Here is a 12,953-nt window from a genome sequence, read left to right as displayed (position 1 = left end):
GCCTTTTTAGAAGGGCTGGTGTGAATAAAGGGAAAAAAGCAAAAGGAACACTGGGAGAATCACAGGAAAAGTTGGGGGTTGAGGGTCCTTGGGTTTCACAGCTGTGGGCCCCAGCCTGAGCCCTGTTAAGCAGGCAGACTTGAGGAAAGCCAATCTTAATTGATTCCAAGCCTCCAAAGCTCTTCAGCAAACATGGCGGAGCAATGAAAACGACTTGTTATCCTAATTCAATGGACGCTGTATAACTCAGTCAATCTTCACATCCCGAAAAACCCAGAAAGCAGATGGACCCTGGATTAAGCTTACCACAGTCATTCACAATCGCAGTACAGTTAATTACACTGTAGAGATAGGATGGGGGGTGGGGGCAGGAAAAAAAATCTGGTCTTGAAGCTGTAATTTTTTTTACATTAGTGTGAGTAAGTACTGGAAGTTCTGTTAAAGGGTTGGTTCACCTAAAAATGAAAATTCTGTCATTAATTACCCACCCTCATGTCGCCCGTAAGACCTTCGTTCATCTTTTGAACACAAATTAAGATATTTTTGATAAAATCTGATGGCTCAGTTAGGCCTCCATTGACAGCAAGATAATTAACACTTTCAGATTCCCAGAAAGGTACTAAAGATACTACAGTTCATGTGAGTACAGTGGTTCAATCTTAAGATCGAGAAGAGTTTTTGTGCACCAAAAAAACGACTTTTTTTCAACAATATCTAGTGATGGGCAACTTCAAAACACCGCTTCATGAAGCTTCGAAACTTTACGAATTTTTTGTTTCGAATCATTGGTTCAAAGCGTGTATCAAATTGCCAAAGGAAACATTTCAAAACACTTATGACATAACAAAGCCTCGTTTACTGAAATCACATGACTTTGGCAGTTTGATACGCGCACCGAACCACTGATTCGAAACAAAAGATTCGTAAAGCGCGTGGTTCTGGTATTCCCTACGTTATAGGCACCAAATGTCCCCGCAAGTATAGTAATACCAGTACATTTTGACCTTGTTGGGACATTTTTTTGGTCCCCATGAGGAAACAAGCTTATAAATTATACAGAATTACCTTTTTTGAAAATCTAAAATAACAAAAAGTGATGGGTAGTTTTAGGGTTAGTGAAGCGGGACAGAATATACAGTCTTTACAGTATAAAAACCATTACGTCTATGGAATGTCCCCATAAAACATGGAAACCCAATGTTTGTGTGTGCGTGTGCATGTGTGTGAATGTTGCTCATTCTGACTCTGATAATTTAACCCTATTTTTTTCTGAAAAACAGGAACAATACATAAAGCAGAGCTGAGTAATCGTCACAGAGAATGGATTGTGTACTAAAATACGAACATCATATGGCGTTCATACAACAGCCTCTAAATAGTCAGTCTTTCTCTCATTGACAGAGCCATGTCATATATATATGTGACGTCAATTCACCATAGAAAATAGTAACAATCCGGCTACTGTGATGTAAGCCGACTATTCGATACACCAATTTTTAAGCCAAATTTATGATTCACCCCCTTTCTAGGAATAGTGTAATATTTAGACAATAACATTTCACAAGAGCAGAGTATTTTTAAATCATGCACGTCAATACCGCATCATACAGGATTTTTAGTTAAATCGTGGCATGATTCTTCAGTTCAGAGCAGCAGGAAGAGAAGATTAAATGGTTTGTGGACAGAGGCACTAACTGGCCTCGATGGCTTCCTGCGGGAAGTGGAGTTTCTGTGCTGAGGGGATTGAAAGCCTTTTTTTCCTGCTGAGGTGGACATTTCCAAACACACTGATACACGCTTCCATAGGCTGACCCCTGACCCCGTAACAAAACAATCACTCTCACACTTGTGGAGTCCTAGGGAGTTGCAGTATTCAATGGACATCAATGAAGATGTAACAAAAAGACAGATTTGCATTAAAAGATCATTAATAGAAACTGCGACTGAATGAATCTCACATGTCCAGGTCACACAACACATCTAATAGAAATAAAGTGATTACTTTCATGACAGTTAAGCACATTGTCCTCCAAACTGTCATCACCGTAATCCTCCGTAATGTTCTTTATTACATTTAATATTGTATTATTTAAAGCATTATACATCAAAGGCAGTACAACAAATACTACCCAGGGTTTTTAGTGTTAAAGGTGCCCTAGAACCAGTTTTTACAAGAAGTAATATAAGTCTAAGGTGTCCCCTGAATGTGTCTGTGAAGTTTCAGCTCAAAATACCCCATAGATTTTTTTTAATTAATTTTTTTAACTGCCTATTTTGGGGCATCATTAACTATGCACCGATTCAGGCTGCGGCCCCTTTAAATCGCGCGCTCCCTGCCCCCTTTCTTATAAAAAATGAAGATGTGTTTGTGCATTATGCAGACTGCAAGTGTTTAAAAATGAAAATAGCGACGGCTCTCTTGTCTCTGTGAATATAGTAAGAAACGATGGTATCTTTAACCACATTTAACAGTACATTAGCAACATGCTAACGAAACATTTAGAAAGACAATTCACAAATATCACTAAAAATATCATGTTATCATGGATCATGTCAGTTATTATCGCTCCATCTGCCATTTTTCGCTATTGTTCTTGCTTGCTTACCTAGTCTGATGATTCAGCTGTGCACATCCAGATGTCCTGCCCTTGTCTAATGCCTTGAACATGGGCTGGCATATGCAAATATTGGGGGCGTACATATTAATGATCCCGACTGTTACGTAAAAGTCGGTGTTATGTTGTGATTCGCCTGTTTTTCGGAGTTCTTTTAAACAAATGAGATTTACATAAGAAGGAGGAAGCAATGGAGTTTGAGACTCAGTGTATGTCTTTTCCATGTACTGAACTCTTGTTATTCAACTATGCCAAGGTAAATTCAATTTTTGATTCTAGGGCACCTTTAACTAAAACTATTTATGAAACAAAATAAACTATATAAAAATATAAACATTTTTTAAAAAACAAAACTTATAAAAATGACAAAAACGCACAACAAAATTACTAAAACTTTAAGGCAGTGGATATTTGCACTAAGTGAAAATAGCAATATTTTCTATTTACACCATGTAAAAGTATCAGTTCTTTGCAATAAGAGTAAATAGTAATTAGATGCTATCTATACTTTAAATAGGCAGATACTAATTGCACCTAAGTATTTTTGTACATTAACAGGATGCAATAATATCATAGAGTGTAAATTATTATATTTATTAAAATTATTAAATGGATGCTGCCTTATTGGGAGAATAAAAACCCTCCCTACACCTTCCCCTAACTCTACCCCAGGGGTAGGCAAGTTCGGTCCTAGAGAACCGCTGTCCTGCAGAGTTTAGCTCCAAAACTAAAAAAAAAAAAAACCTTCAGCTGCCTATAGCCTTGATTAGAGCTTGATTAGCTTGTTCAGGTGTGTTTAATTAAGGTTGGAGCTAAACTCAGCAGGACAGCGGCTCTCTAGGACCGAACTTGCCTACCCCTGCCCTACCCAATAAACACTTTTAATATTATTAAACACTCGCTCACAGTTTATTTCTACTTTTAGAACATTATTTTCATTTTTATTGAAAATAAATGCTAAACTCGGCAAAAGGCGGATTCAAACCCACGTCCTCGATCACGTTAAAAGCCAGGTCTGCAAGCCTTACTTGCTACTGTTGAGCCACTGAAGATGTTGAATCTATGCGTCTTTTTTAAACCTTGAGTGGCCCAACCAGACATTGGATGGCGGAGCTAGTGTAAATAGTGTTTTCCAACACACTATTTGCACTTAGTGTAAAAAGAAACTCCAAAACTTTAGCTAAAATTAAAGTGAAAATGGAAAATATAAAAACAAAATCTAATTCATCAACATATTAACAAAAACTATAAGTGTATATTGGTGATACTAAAATACACTGCCATTATTAATATTTTACTAATTTAAATAAACTTTTAAATTATGTTAAAAATGCAATACATTTTTAATTAAGAATAATATTACCTCATATTTTTTTGTTTGATTTTTGGTTGAAATGTGACCCTTACAAGCTCTTGACAGGTTTTGTGATATTCACCAATTACTTTAAGTCTAACACAGCTTCTCCCAATAAAATATACAGTTTCCATAAAAGACCAAAGACTTTATAATATTTGAGCTGCATGAGTGTCCATCCATAATGAACGCTATAAACTGTTTCTTTACAGCTTTAGCACATGCGCACCCACGTTCCAACACAAAAACAGCATGGACATTGCATATGCTCTGCATGAATTTATATTCACCTCTCATTTCTACAGTCTGAAAACACAGCAGAGCATTCATAGCAGGCTTCAGCACTACTGCCCTTGACCCTACGGAAACCCTTGTGCTACAAAGCTCTTGTAAGTATAGTGCAGATGCTGTACACACCAAAAGAAAAATCAGTGCATTTTTCATAAATCATTTACAGATTTACATCACATTATTTTGAGGGTCTGAAGGAAAGTTAATGCAGCAAAGAAAGGAGAACTACCTAGTTTCTCTCAGCCTCTTATCCTCTCTCTCTTTCTTCGACTGTAATTCCATCCCTTTTCCAGAACAAATGGACTGTCAGACCATCAATCAACTTGACTGACAGGCCTTCCATCCAATATTCACAAGTTGTCCAATCTGGGCACCTACCCAACCTATCCTGTCTCACCATTGGCATATAGATATGCAGTATGCCTTCACAAAAATAATCAAACACATAAGATTGTATGCAGACATTAAGTAAAGTGTATGTTATTGATTGCCGCCTACCAATAAGACGGTAGGTTCTGAAAAAAGCACCCATATATCAGCTTGCTAAGTGACAGTTTTATCATGAAACATTTTGTTTCTGAAAATCTGGTGTTATGTGCAATAATTCTGTGATTTTGGAGTCAGCTGCAGAACTGAGCCTCTAATCTTCATTTTAAATCTCTACCACTTCTGAAAATGATACTGTCCTCTCCCTGCGGCCCATCATGTGTTTGAGAGTGTGTTTCGGGTGGTGATTATACTGCAGACAGGGCGCATTCTGATGCAACATAGAGATCGAGAACGAAAGACATTAAGAAAAAGGGAATAAGATTGTTGGGGAAAAAAGACGGGTCAGTAGTGGGATGTGTTTGCGTAAGAGGGGCGTCATCCCAAAAAGCTGATATCCCCACCAGAGCTGCACTACTGATGTCATCACTGTGGGACACACCCAAGCTGGCTACATGACATGGAGAAATTTAAGAGTCACTGCAGGGACAACTGGAAAGATTCACAAACACACGAAATGCACAGGACATCGAAAGAGTGTTACAATCTTCCAAGGAATGTGACACTTTGCTGATTGCAAATTTGCTTCCCCTAATTATAAGAGTTTCTTTAGCATTAAATAATAGTTTGCTGAGTAAATGCCAGGTTTTTAATTTTAATGAATGTTTTTGAGAACTATGTCTATCGTGTAGTCAGCAATGTGTTTCTTTTTTAAATTGGGTAAAAGTGTTTGAGAGTGTTGGCGAGTGCGTGTGAAACTGAATGTGTGAAGTGCAAAACCTCAACAATCTTCACTTTGACCTAAACTATTCTCTGGGTCTAATGTTGTTTTGAAAGTCATGCAAGTTTGCGACATGAGCTGAGAAAATATATTTTTAGTTTTGGGTGAACTGTCCCATTAAATAGCATACTCTAAAATGTGGGATCAATTACATTTTCACATCCCTACACATGCACAGCTTCAGAAACATTTCAAAACCAAAGAGCTATGAAGTAAGAGATACTTAAATTCCCCCTTTAGTCAATAATTTTATCCCTTAAAACTCATCTTTGATCACCTAAATTACATATTTAAAATTTCTTCATGCCTTAAAATAGGTTGAATGTAACTCTACACCCTTGCCTTATTTAGTATACACAGATCTATGAATATGATAATTAGCCCCGCCTCCACTCACTCGCACGAGCTCAGAGATCCACTCAGTCAACCTACCGAGGTAAACGCTGCACAATGGTATCGCTTTTTACAACGTCGGACACATAACGGTAATTAGTATGATTAGCCTTTTGCGTGACTACATTATCAAACAGCTAATAATGTGTTGCTAATGTTACACAAACCATGTTCCTTCTTCTAAAAATCAGTATCCTAAGAAACACTTTGAATGTCAGTGCAGAAAGGTATATAGTTCATCATAACATCACATATAACATCATAATAACAACCACAGTTGTCTTTAAATAAAAACTTCCAAGAATCCCGCTGTTGTCCACTACTATCTACATGACATGACACACAAATCTGACTTAGACTCAAACAGAGTCTTTTGAAGAACATAATCACTACTCCTCCACCTTGTGCAAGCGACTGCTGTATTGTGAGAGGAGGAATGCAAACAGCAGCATGGACCTTGGCCTAATATCAAACTACCAGCCTTCGTCTATTGAACGTTGTACTGATGACATGCAACTAACAATATTTATCCGGGCCCACGCAACTGCGGTGAGGAGAGGGCGACTTACCCAATCTGTCTGTTGGTGGAAGGGGCTTGAGTGATGACAGAACTGGACTGGGGCGAGGGCAGTGCCTGCTGGATTACTATGCTGCTGTCGTGGTTGGCCATTCTTGAGTGGGACTGCTGGTGCTGGTTAGGGCCCCCCTGCCCATGAAGAGTGATATTCTGTTCAGAAACACAAGGGGTGGGGTGGGGGTCATGAGCACAGGGGTAAAATATAAATTGTCAATGTATTGTAAAATAACTAGATACGCTCTATCTACTCAATAAAATTGTGGCAACAGATTACAAGAAATTTTGTTAATTAAATTCAACATATAAGAATTGAGTTAGAATGAATCAAATTAATTTCTTAAAAGTCAACCATTTAAAATGTGTAAAATTTGCAAACACCATTACAAAAACCACAAACTGACATAAAAAGCAAAGAGTTAAACTGCCCAACTAAAAGAAACACCGATCAACATAATAGTGACCAAATATTTTCAATAAAATCAACACCAACATCTAAAACTCTGTTAATTCTTCTGTTTCTCTTTCCTTCAATGATTCTGCTTGTTATCATTAGGTGTCTTCAATGTTGGCAATGAAAAGAATAAAGAATTCTTAAAGGTGCCCTAGAATTAAATATTGAATTTATATTGGCATAGTTGAATAACAAGAGTTCAGTACATGGAAAAGACATACACTGAGTTTCAAACTCCATTGTTTCCTCCTTCTTATATAAATCTCATTTGTTTAAAAGACCTCCGAAGAACAGGTGAATCTCAACATAACACCGACTGTTACGTAACAGTCGGGATCATTAATATGTACGCCCCCAATATTTGCATATGCCAGCCCATGTTCAAGCCATTAGACAAGGGCAGGACGTCTGTATATGTTCACAGCTGAATCATCAGACTAGGTAAGCAAGCAAGAACAATAGCGAAAAATGGCAGATGGAGCAATAATAACTGACATGATCCATGATATCATGATATTTTTAGTGATATTTGTGAATTGTCTTTCTAAATGTTTCGTTAGCATGTTGCTAATGTACTGTTAAATGTGGTTAAAGTTACCATCGGTTATTACTGTATTCACGGAGACAAGAGAGCCGTCGCTATTTTCATTTTTAAACATTTGCAGTCTGTATAATTCATAAACACAACTTCATTCTTTATAAATCTCTCCAGCAATGTGTAATGTTAGCTTTAGCCACGCAGCATAGCCTCAAACTCATTCAGAATCAAATGTAATACATCCAAATAAATACTATACTTACATGATCCGATGTATGCAAGCAGCATGCATGACGAACATCTTGTAAAGATCCATTTGAGGGTTATATTAGCTGTGTAAACTGTGTTTATGCTGTTCAAGGCAAGCGCGAGCTCCAGGGGAGGGGGTGCATGAGAACTAAAGGGGCCGCAACCTATATATCGGTGCATAGTTAATGATGCCCCAAAATAGGCAGTTAAAAAATGAATTTAAAAAAATCTATGGGGTATTTTGAGCTGAAACTTCACAGACACATTCAGGGGACACCTTAGACTTATATTACATCTTTTAAAAAGAAGTTCTAGGGCACCTTTAATTCATCTTGTCTATTCAGATATTTTTGTTTAAATTTTACTCAAATTTAAATGGTTGACATTTAAGGAATTCATTTGATTAATTCTAACTCAATTCTAATTCTAATATGTAGCCAACATTTTTTTGAGTAGATATAGAGTAGCCTATTACTTTTTACAGTGTAGGGGGGAAAAACACCCAACTATAGGTGATATCAAATGCAAAAAAGATTCAAAAGATTAATTGCCTATTTTATTATACAATATTTCAGAGATGTATTCAGCACAACTCAAACAGAAGTTACTTTCAAATTTAACAGCTTTTCATATCCGTGTGACCAACTTGAATCCTTTACGAAATCTGTGTGGGGAAGTCTTTCACGCTCATGCGACATTCATAATCGTGTGGATTCCTATTCAAGTGATTTGAATTCATCCATGAAAAAACAGCAGTAAATGTGAACACACCTTAAGAATGTAGAACTAAAACTAGAAAACCAGTAGCCAAGGGCTGGGACAATAAATCAATTCTCAATTCGAGATACAGTGATTCTGGATCAATTCTGATATTTTAAAGCTGCTGTCCGCGATTTTTGGCCCTCTAGCGGTTAATAAACAGAACTGCACGCGTCTTGCGGAGGAACATTCTAGCAGTAACATTCCAGTTACTGTGATACTCTGCGGCGAGTCCTACCAGTCTGGGGTGAGTTTCCCGAAAGCATCGTTAGTGAACCATGGTCGTTAGTCCCATTGAACTCTATTGGTAACGACGGAACTTGCGACCATAGTTCGCTTTGGGAAACGCACCCCTGGTCTGAAATAGTCCGAATATAAACACTTATTATAAGTGTACCATAATGATTCAGGATAATACAAAAACACGGTTTGGAAAATGGATTCATGTTGTATATTTCATTATATACTTTTTGTACATTTTTAACACAAAAAAAGTTGCGGACTGCAGCTTTAAGATTGTATCGCGATTCTCTCTCGAATTCATTCTGAGCTTAGTTTTTAACAGCAGATGGCGCTCTAGGCTAGATTTTAACTTAGTTTTTAACTTTTTAACACACTCAAATGCTCATGAAGATGAGTGCTAGACAGCGATCGTGAGTTCGGCTGAGTCATGTAAGTGGTTAAATATAACGTTACTAGCACCTCAGCCACTGTTGCCAACTATTTTCAAAGGAAAGTAGCTAAAGCCTGCCCAAAAAGTCGCTAAATGTCGCTAGATGACGTCATGGGTAAATTAGCATATTCGTGACGTCATCACGTCGGTTGCATTCTGCCTGTCTAATGTGTTTTCTCTCCTAATCCGTGCTCACATAGCCTACTGTATTTTAATACAATATAATATAATATAGCCGAATGTCAAATAAAGCTGTTCTCATATATATATAATTTATTTTTTTGTCCGGCAACAAAACGCGTATGATATAATGAATGACATTTTTATACATTTGTAAATTACATGAATTCAGAGAGCTCGGAAACTGGATGAACTAAAGCTCTGTGATAGTGAGTAAAATAAGTGATAATAAGCACACGAGAAAAATGGAAATCAAAACCATCAAACTAAATTCTTTAAATATAAAACAAAGGAGAATCAGAAATAGTGTTTGGTCCGTGGCAACACTGTGTGCTCGTACTCGCTCATTCACGTCTGTCAGATGCCGTGCACTCAACGGTGCTGCTGCTCCTCTCAGCCACTCAATGACGGCAACGGGAAAGCAAGACCTCGCGCTCACAGGACAGTGCTGGTGACATTTGAAAAGTTACTGAAGTTTGTCCAAAAAGTCGCTAGATTTGTCGCTAGGCGCTTTTTTGAAAAATTGTCGCTAAAGGGGTCTGAAAAGTCGCTAAGTTGGCAACACTGCCCTCAGCTCAGAATGTTTTTATGGCGCGAGATTAATGTAAACACAGCCCACTGCGAACACCCTTGTAATTCGCTTCCATCTTTTCAAACTTTAAGAATGATTATTTTAGGTTTGAGTGGTGTGTGAGGAATTGGAAGCAAGAAGAGTACGGCTGTTTCTAAAGCATCTAGTGCGATCTGCTGTTAAAACTAAGTTTAGAATCGATTCGAGAAAGAATTGCGATACATTCGGGAAATATCAGAATCGATCCAGAATCATTGTATTGCGAATCGAGAATCGATTTATTGTCCCCGCCCTAAAAACAAGGCTAACAAGGCCAGCTAACAGATCTTTGGCTACTGTTCTGGCAAGGTTCTCTCGAAGTAATGAACAAACATTATTCCAATAACGTTAATAGAATGTTTGTTTAAAGTTGTCTGGTCTTTAATAATGTTCTCAAAATGTTAGCACAAAAACACTAAAATGTTGCTAGTACTTGTTTCAGAATCTTTAGAGAACATTCTAAAGTAACATCCCATAATATCTGCAAAATTAGAAAATGAAATGATCCCTTAACGTTCATGTTACCAAGAACAAAAAAGGTTTTTAAAAATTTTTTAAAAAAATGAATGTTTAGAGAACATTCAGAAATAACATTTTCATAACATAATGGGAACGTAAGCGGAACATTTTTTTGTTAGCTACAAAGCACTGACTGAACATCACATACATCAGCCTCTTTGGTTTAGGCATCTTTGACACAAACCACACATTTACATGATGTGTGAACAAGGAGAATTATTGGTCAGAAATGCATACACAATGTTTAGGTGCGACACCACTGTGAACTTAGGCATGCACTTCCTGTAGCAGATAGAGTAAGTGTAAATAAGAGATGAAAAAGGGAAATATCTGTTGAGGGCCACTCCTTAAAGGCACAATTTAAAGTTTTAAATCCCAAGTCAAGGTGGAAGTGCTGCAGTTGAACTATTTTATAGGCCATCCCAGAAGTTAGCATCACACTGGTTCCTAATCCCTCCAATAGGATTTTTTCATTGGCTTTTGGATTATTGCAGAAAATAAGCTCTAGGACCAACTAATGTGAATGATGACACATTTTGTTCATAATGATAATCTTCACAAATGAACACACCTTTAATGAAATTTGTTGCCTAAATACAATCAACAGAATTAAAAAGCTAAACATAGGCTGTAAACAAACGACACCACTGCCATTCATTCGGCATATGTGGCCGAACCACTGAGGCCTGCGCTTTTGGATTACTTATTCGACAGTCACCATCACTAAGCTGACAGTTCTTTCAGTCTTTATTTAAAAAACATTGTCCCTAAAGGTTTGAGTTAGAATAGTTTGCAAGAATGTGATTACAAACACAATGAGGCTGCAGCCAAACAAATTCCATTCAAATCCATTGCCTTCAGGCCGGTGAAGCCAGAAGTACCAAAATGCTAACATGTTTCTGACAAAAATAGATCATCCTTATCATCCGTGTCTGAATCCTCTTCTGCTAGTTTAATGATGGAAAAAAATAGTCGGCACACCAGGCGCGTGGTCCAAAACGGGTTGTACCTAGTCTCTTAATGAGTCGTGGGTGTGTTTTGAGCATAACGTGCAATAAACCAATCAGAGTCTCATCTCCCATTACCTTTAAAAGCCAGTTGTGCTTGCACAATGGCGGAATTTGCAAGCAGAGGACTGAAGGAATCCTTTTATTTTTAATATCGTTAGCCTCATAGCATAATTGCCCAGATCATATTTCAAAGGCAGATATCACAATTTGGCCAAAAAATTACTTAGGCAATTATGCTGTGAGGCTAACGATATTTAAAAATGTTTGTGTGCTGCTGTGCATCCCTGTGTGTATAACAAGCAGAGTGTACATGTGTTGTGCACCCAAAAATACAGGCGCATATTACTAACGCACCCAGGTTTTTGTTGGTCAATGGCACAGTCATTTTCAGTTGCCTCAAAATAGCAACACGCCAACAATGCACCTGAACACACCTCAGACCAGCACGCCCATGGGAGAACAGATGGACGTGAGTGCATTTGCTATTTAAACAACGTAGCGCTGGATGTGAAAACGATAACTGCATTGGGATGAAACTAGCAAAAAACACTTGCGTCACGCCTGGCGTCTCATTGCGCCAGGTGTATGATAGGGCCCTATGATTTTAATACGAATACTCACAATGCAGCAATATTTTAGCACATTTAACATATGGTTAAACAGTATAGTTAGTGAATAAGTAAAAACTAGTTTTTGCGATAAATTATAGCACAACTAAATCTAACTTGCCTAAAAAGGCACATCCTTTAAGCACATGAGATTCTAAACAGATAAACCAGCTTCCACATTTGATTTTAGTACACTTCCTTTAAGACAAGCACTGCAGAGTTCTCTGAAAAGGCTCTGGGCGATATCTCCATCCCACCTGTCTTTGCCTGAGCTCAGCAAAAGTCCTGCTACAACCTGCTGCTTGCTGACTTGGCATGGTATACTAACCCTAAACCTCAAGTGTAAACTCCCCAGATTAACAGACACCATCTACAGCACGGCTATCATGCATACAGTAGGGTAATGGTCACTGAGGCCAGCCATCTTGTGACACAGTCGTGGTGCAAGTGGTAAAACAGTCATTAGGGTTGAAGGTGTTTGCATGCGTCATTGTCAGACCTTGAGTTTTTTGCATGCGTCATTGCCAAGACATTACCATAAAGTTCCTACATTTTGGACTATGATGCACTAAAATACTGCTTCCATAGTCAGCTCACGTGGTACTGAAAAAGATCAAGAGTGTGTGATTGTCTGGGTGATATGTGATATCCAGACAAACAGCGCTCTTTATGAACACAACTGTCAATCTGAAGCTCAGGTGCCAAATCTGATCTCTAGGTGTATCTTTACCTGCTTCAGCTATGGAGCCGCCGTGTATGTGTGTGATCTGTCCAAAGCTGGGAGTCTTCAGTGTGTTATTGTTATAGGTAAGGGGTAACTGTTAGTGTTGGGGATCACAGCTGCGAGACCCACACCATA

General features: G+C 38.0%; 1 protein-coding gene across 2 annotated transcripts in view; it reads right to left on the bottom strand.

Moving 5' to 3' along the window:
- creb5b (cAMP responsive element binding protein 5b) overlaps positions 1 to 12,953 on the bottom strand; it is an 88,332-nt gene that overhangs the window by 59,752 nt on the left and 15,627 nt on the right. For both annotated transcript variants that reach the window (XM_048152413.1, XM_048152414.1), the window contains exon 5: positions 6,490 to 6,647. In XM_048152413.1, the coding sequence (XP_048008370.1) occupies positions 6,490 to 6,647 (158 nt within the window). The remainder of the gene's footprint in view (positions 1 to 6,489; positions 6,648 to 12,953) is intronic.

This window comes from Megalobrama amblycephala, linkage group LG13 (genome assembly GCF_018812025.1).
Source record: "Megalobrama amblycephala isolate DHTTF-2021 linkage group LG13, ASM1881202v1, whole genome shotgun sequence".
NCBI classification, from domain to species: domain Eukaryota; kingdom Metazoa; phylum Chordata; class Actinopteri; order Cypriniformes; family Xenocyprididae; genus Megalobrama; species Megalobrama amblycephala.
This window is presented reverse-complemented; position numbering and strand designations above follow the sequence as displayed.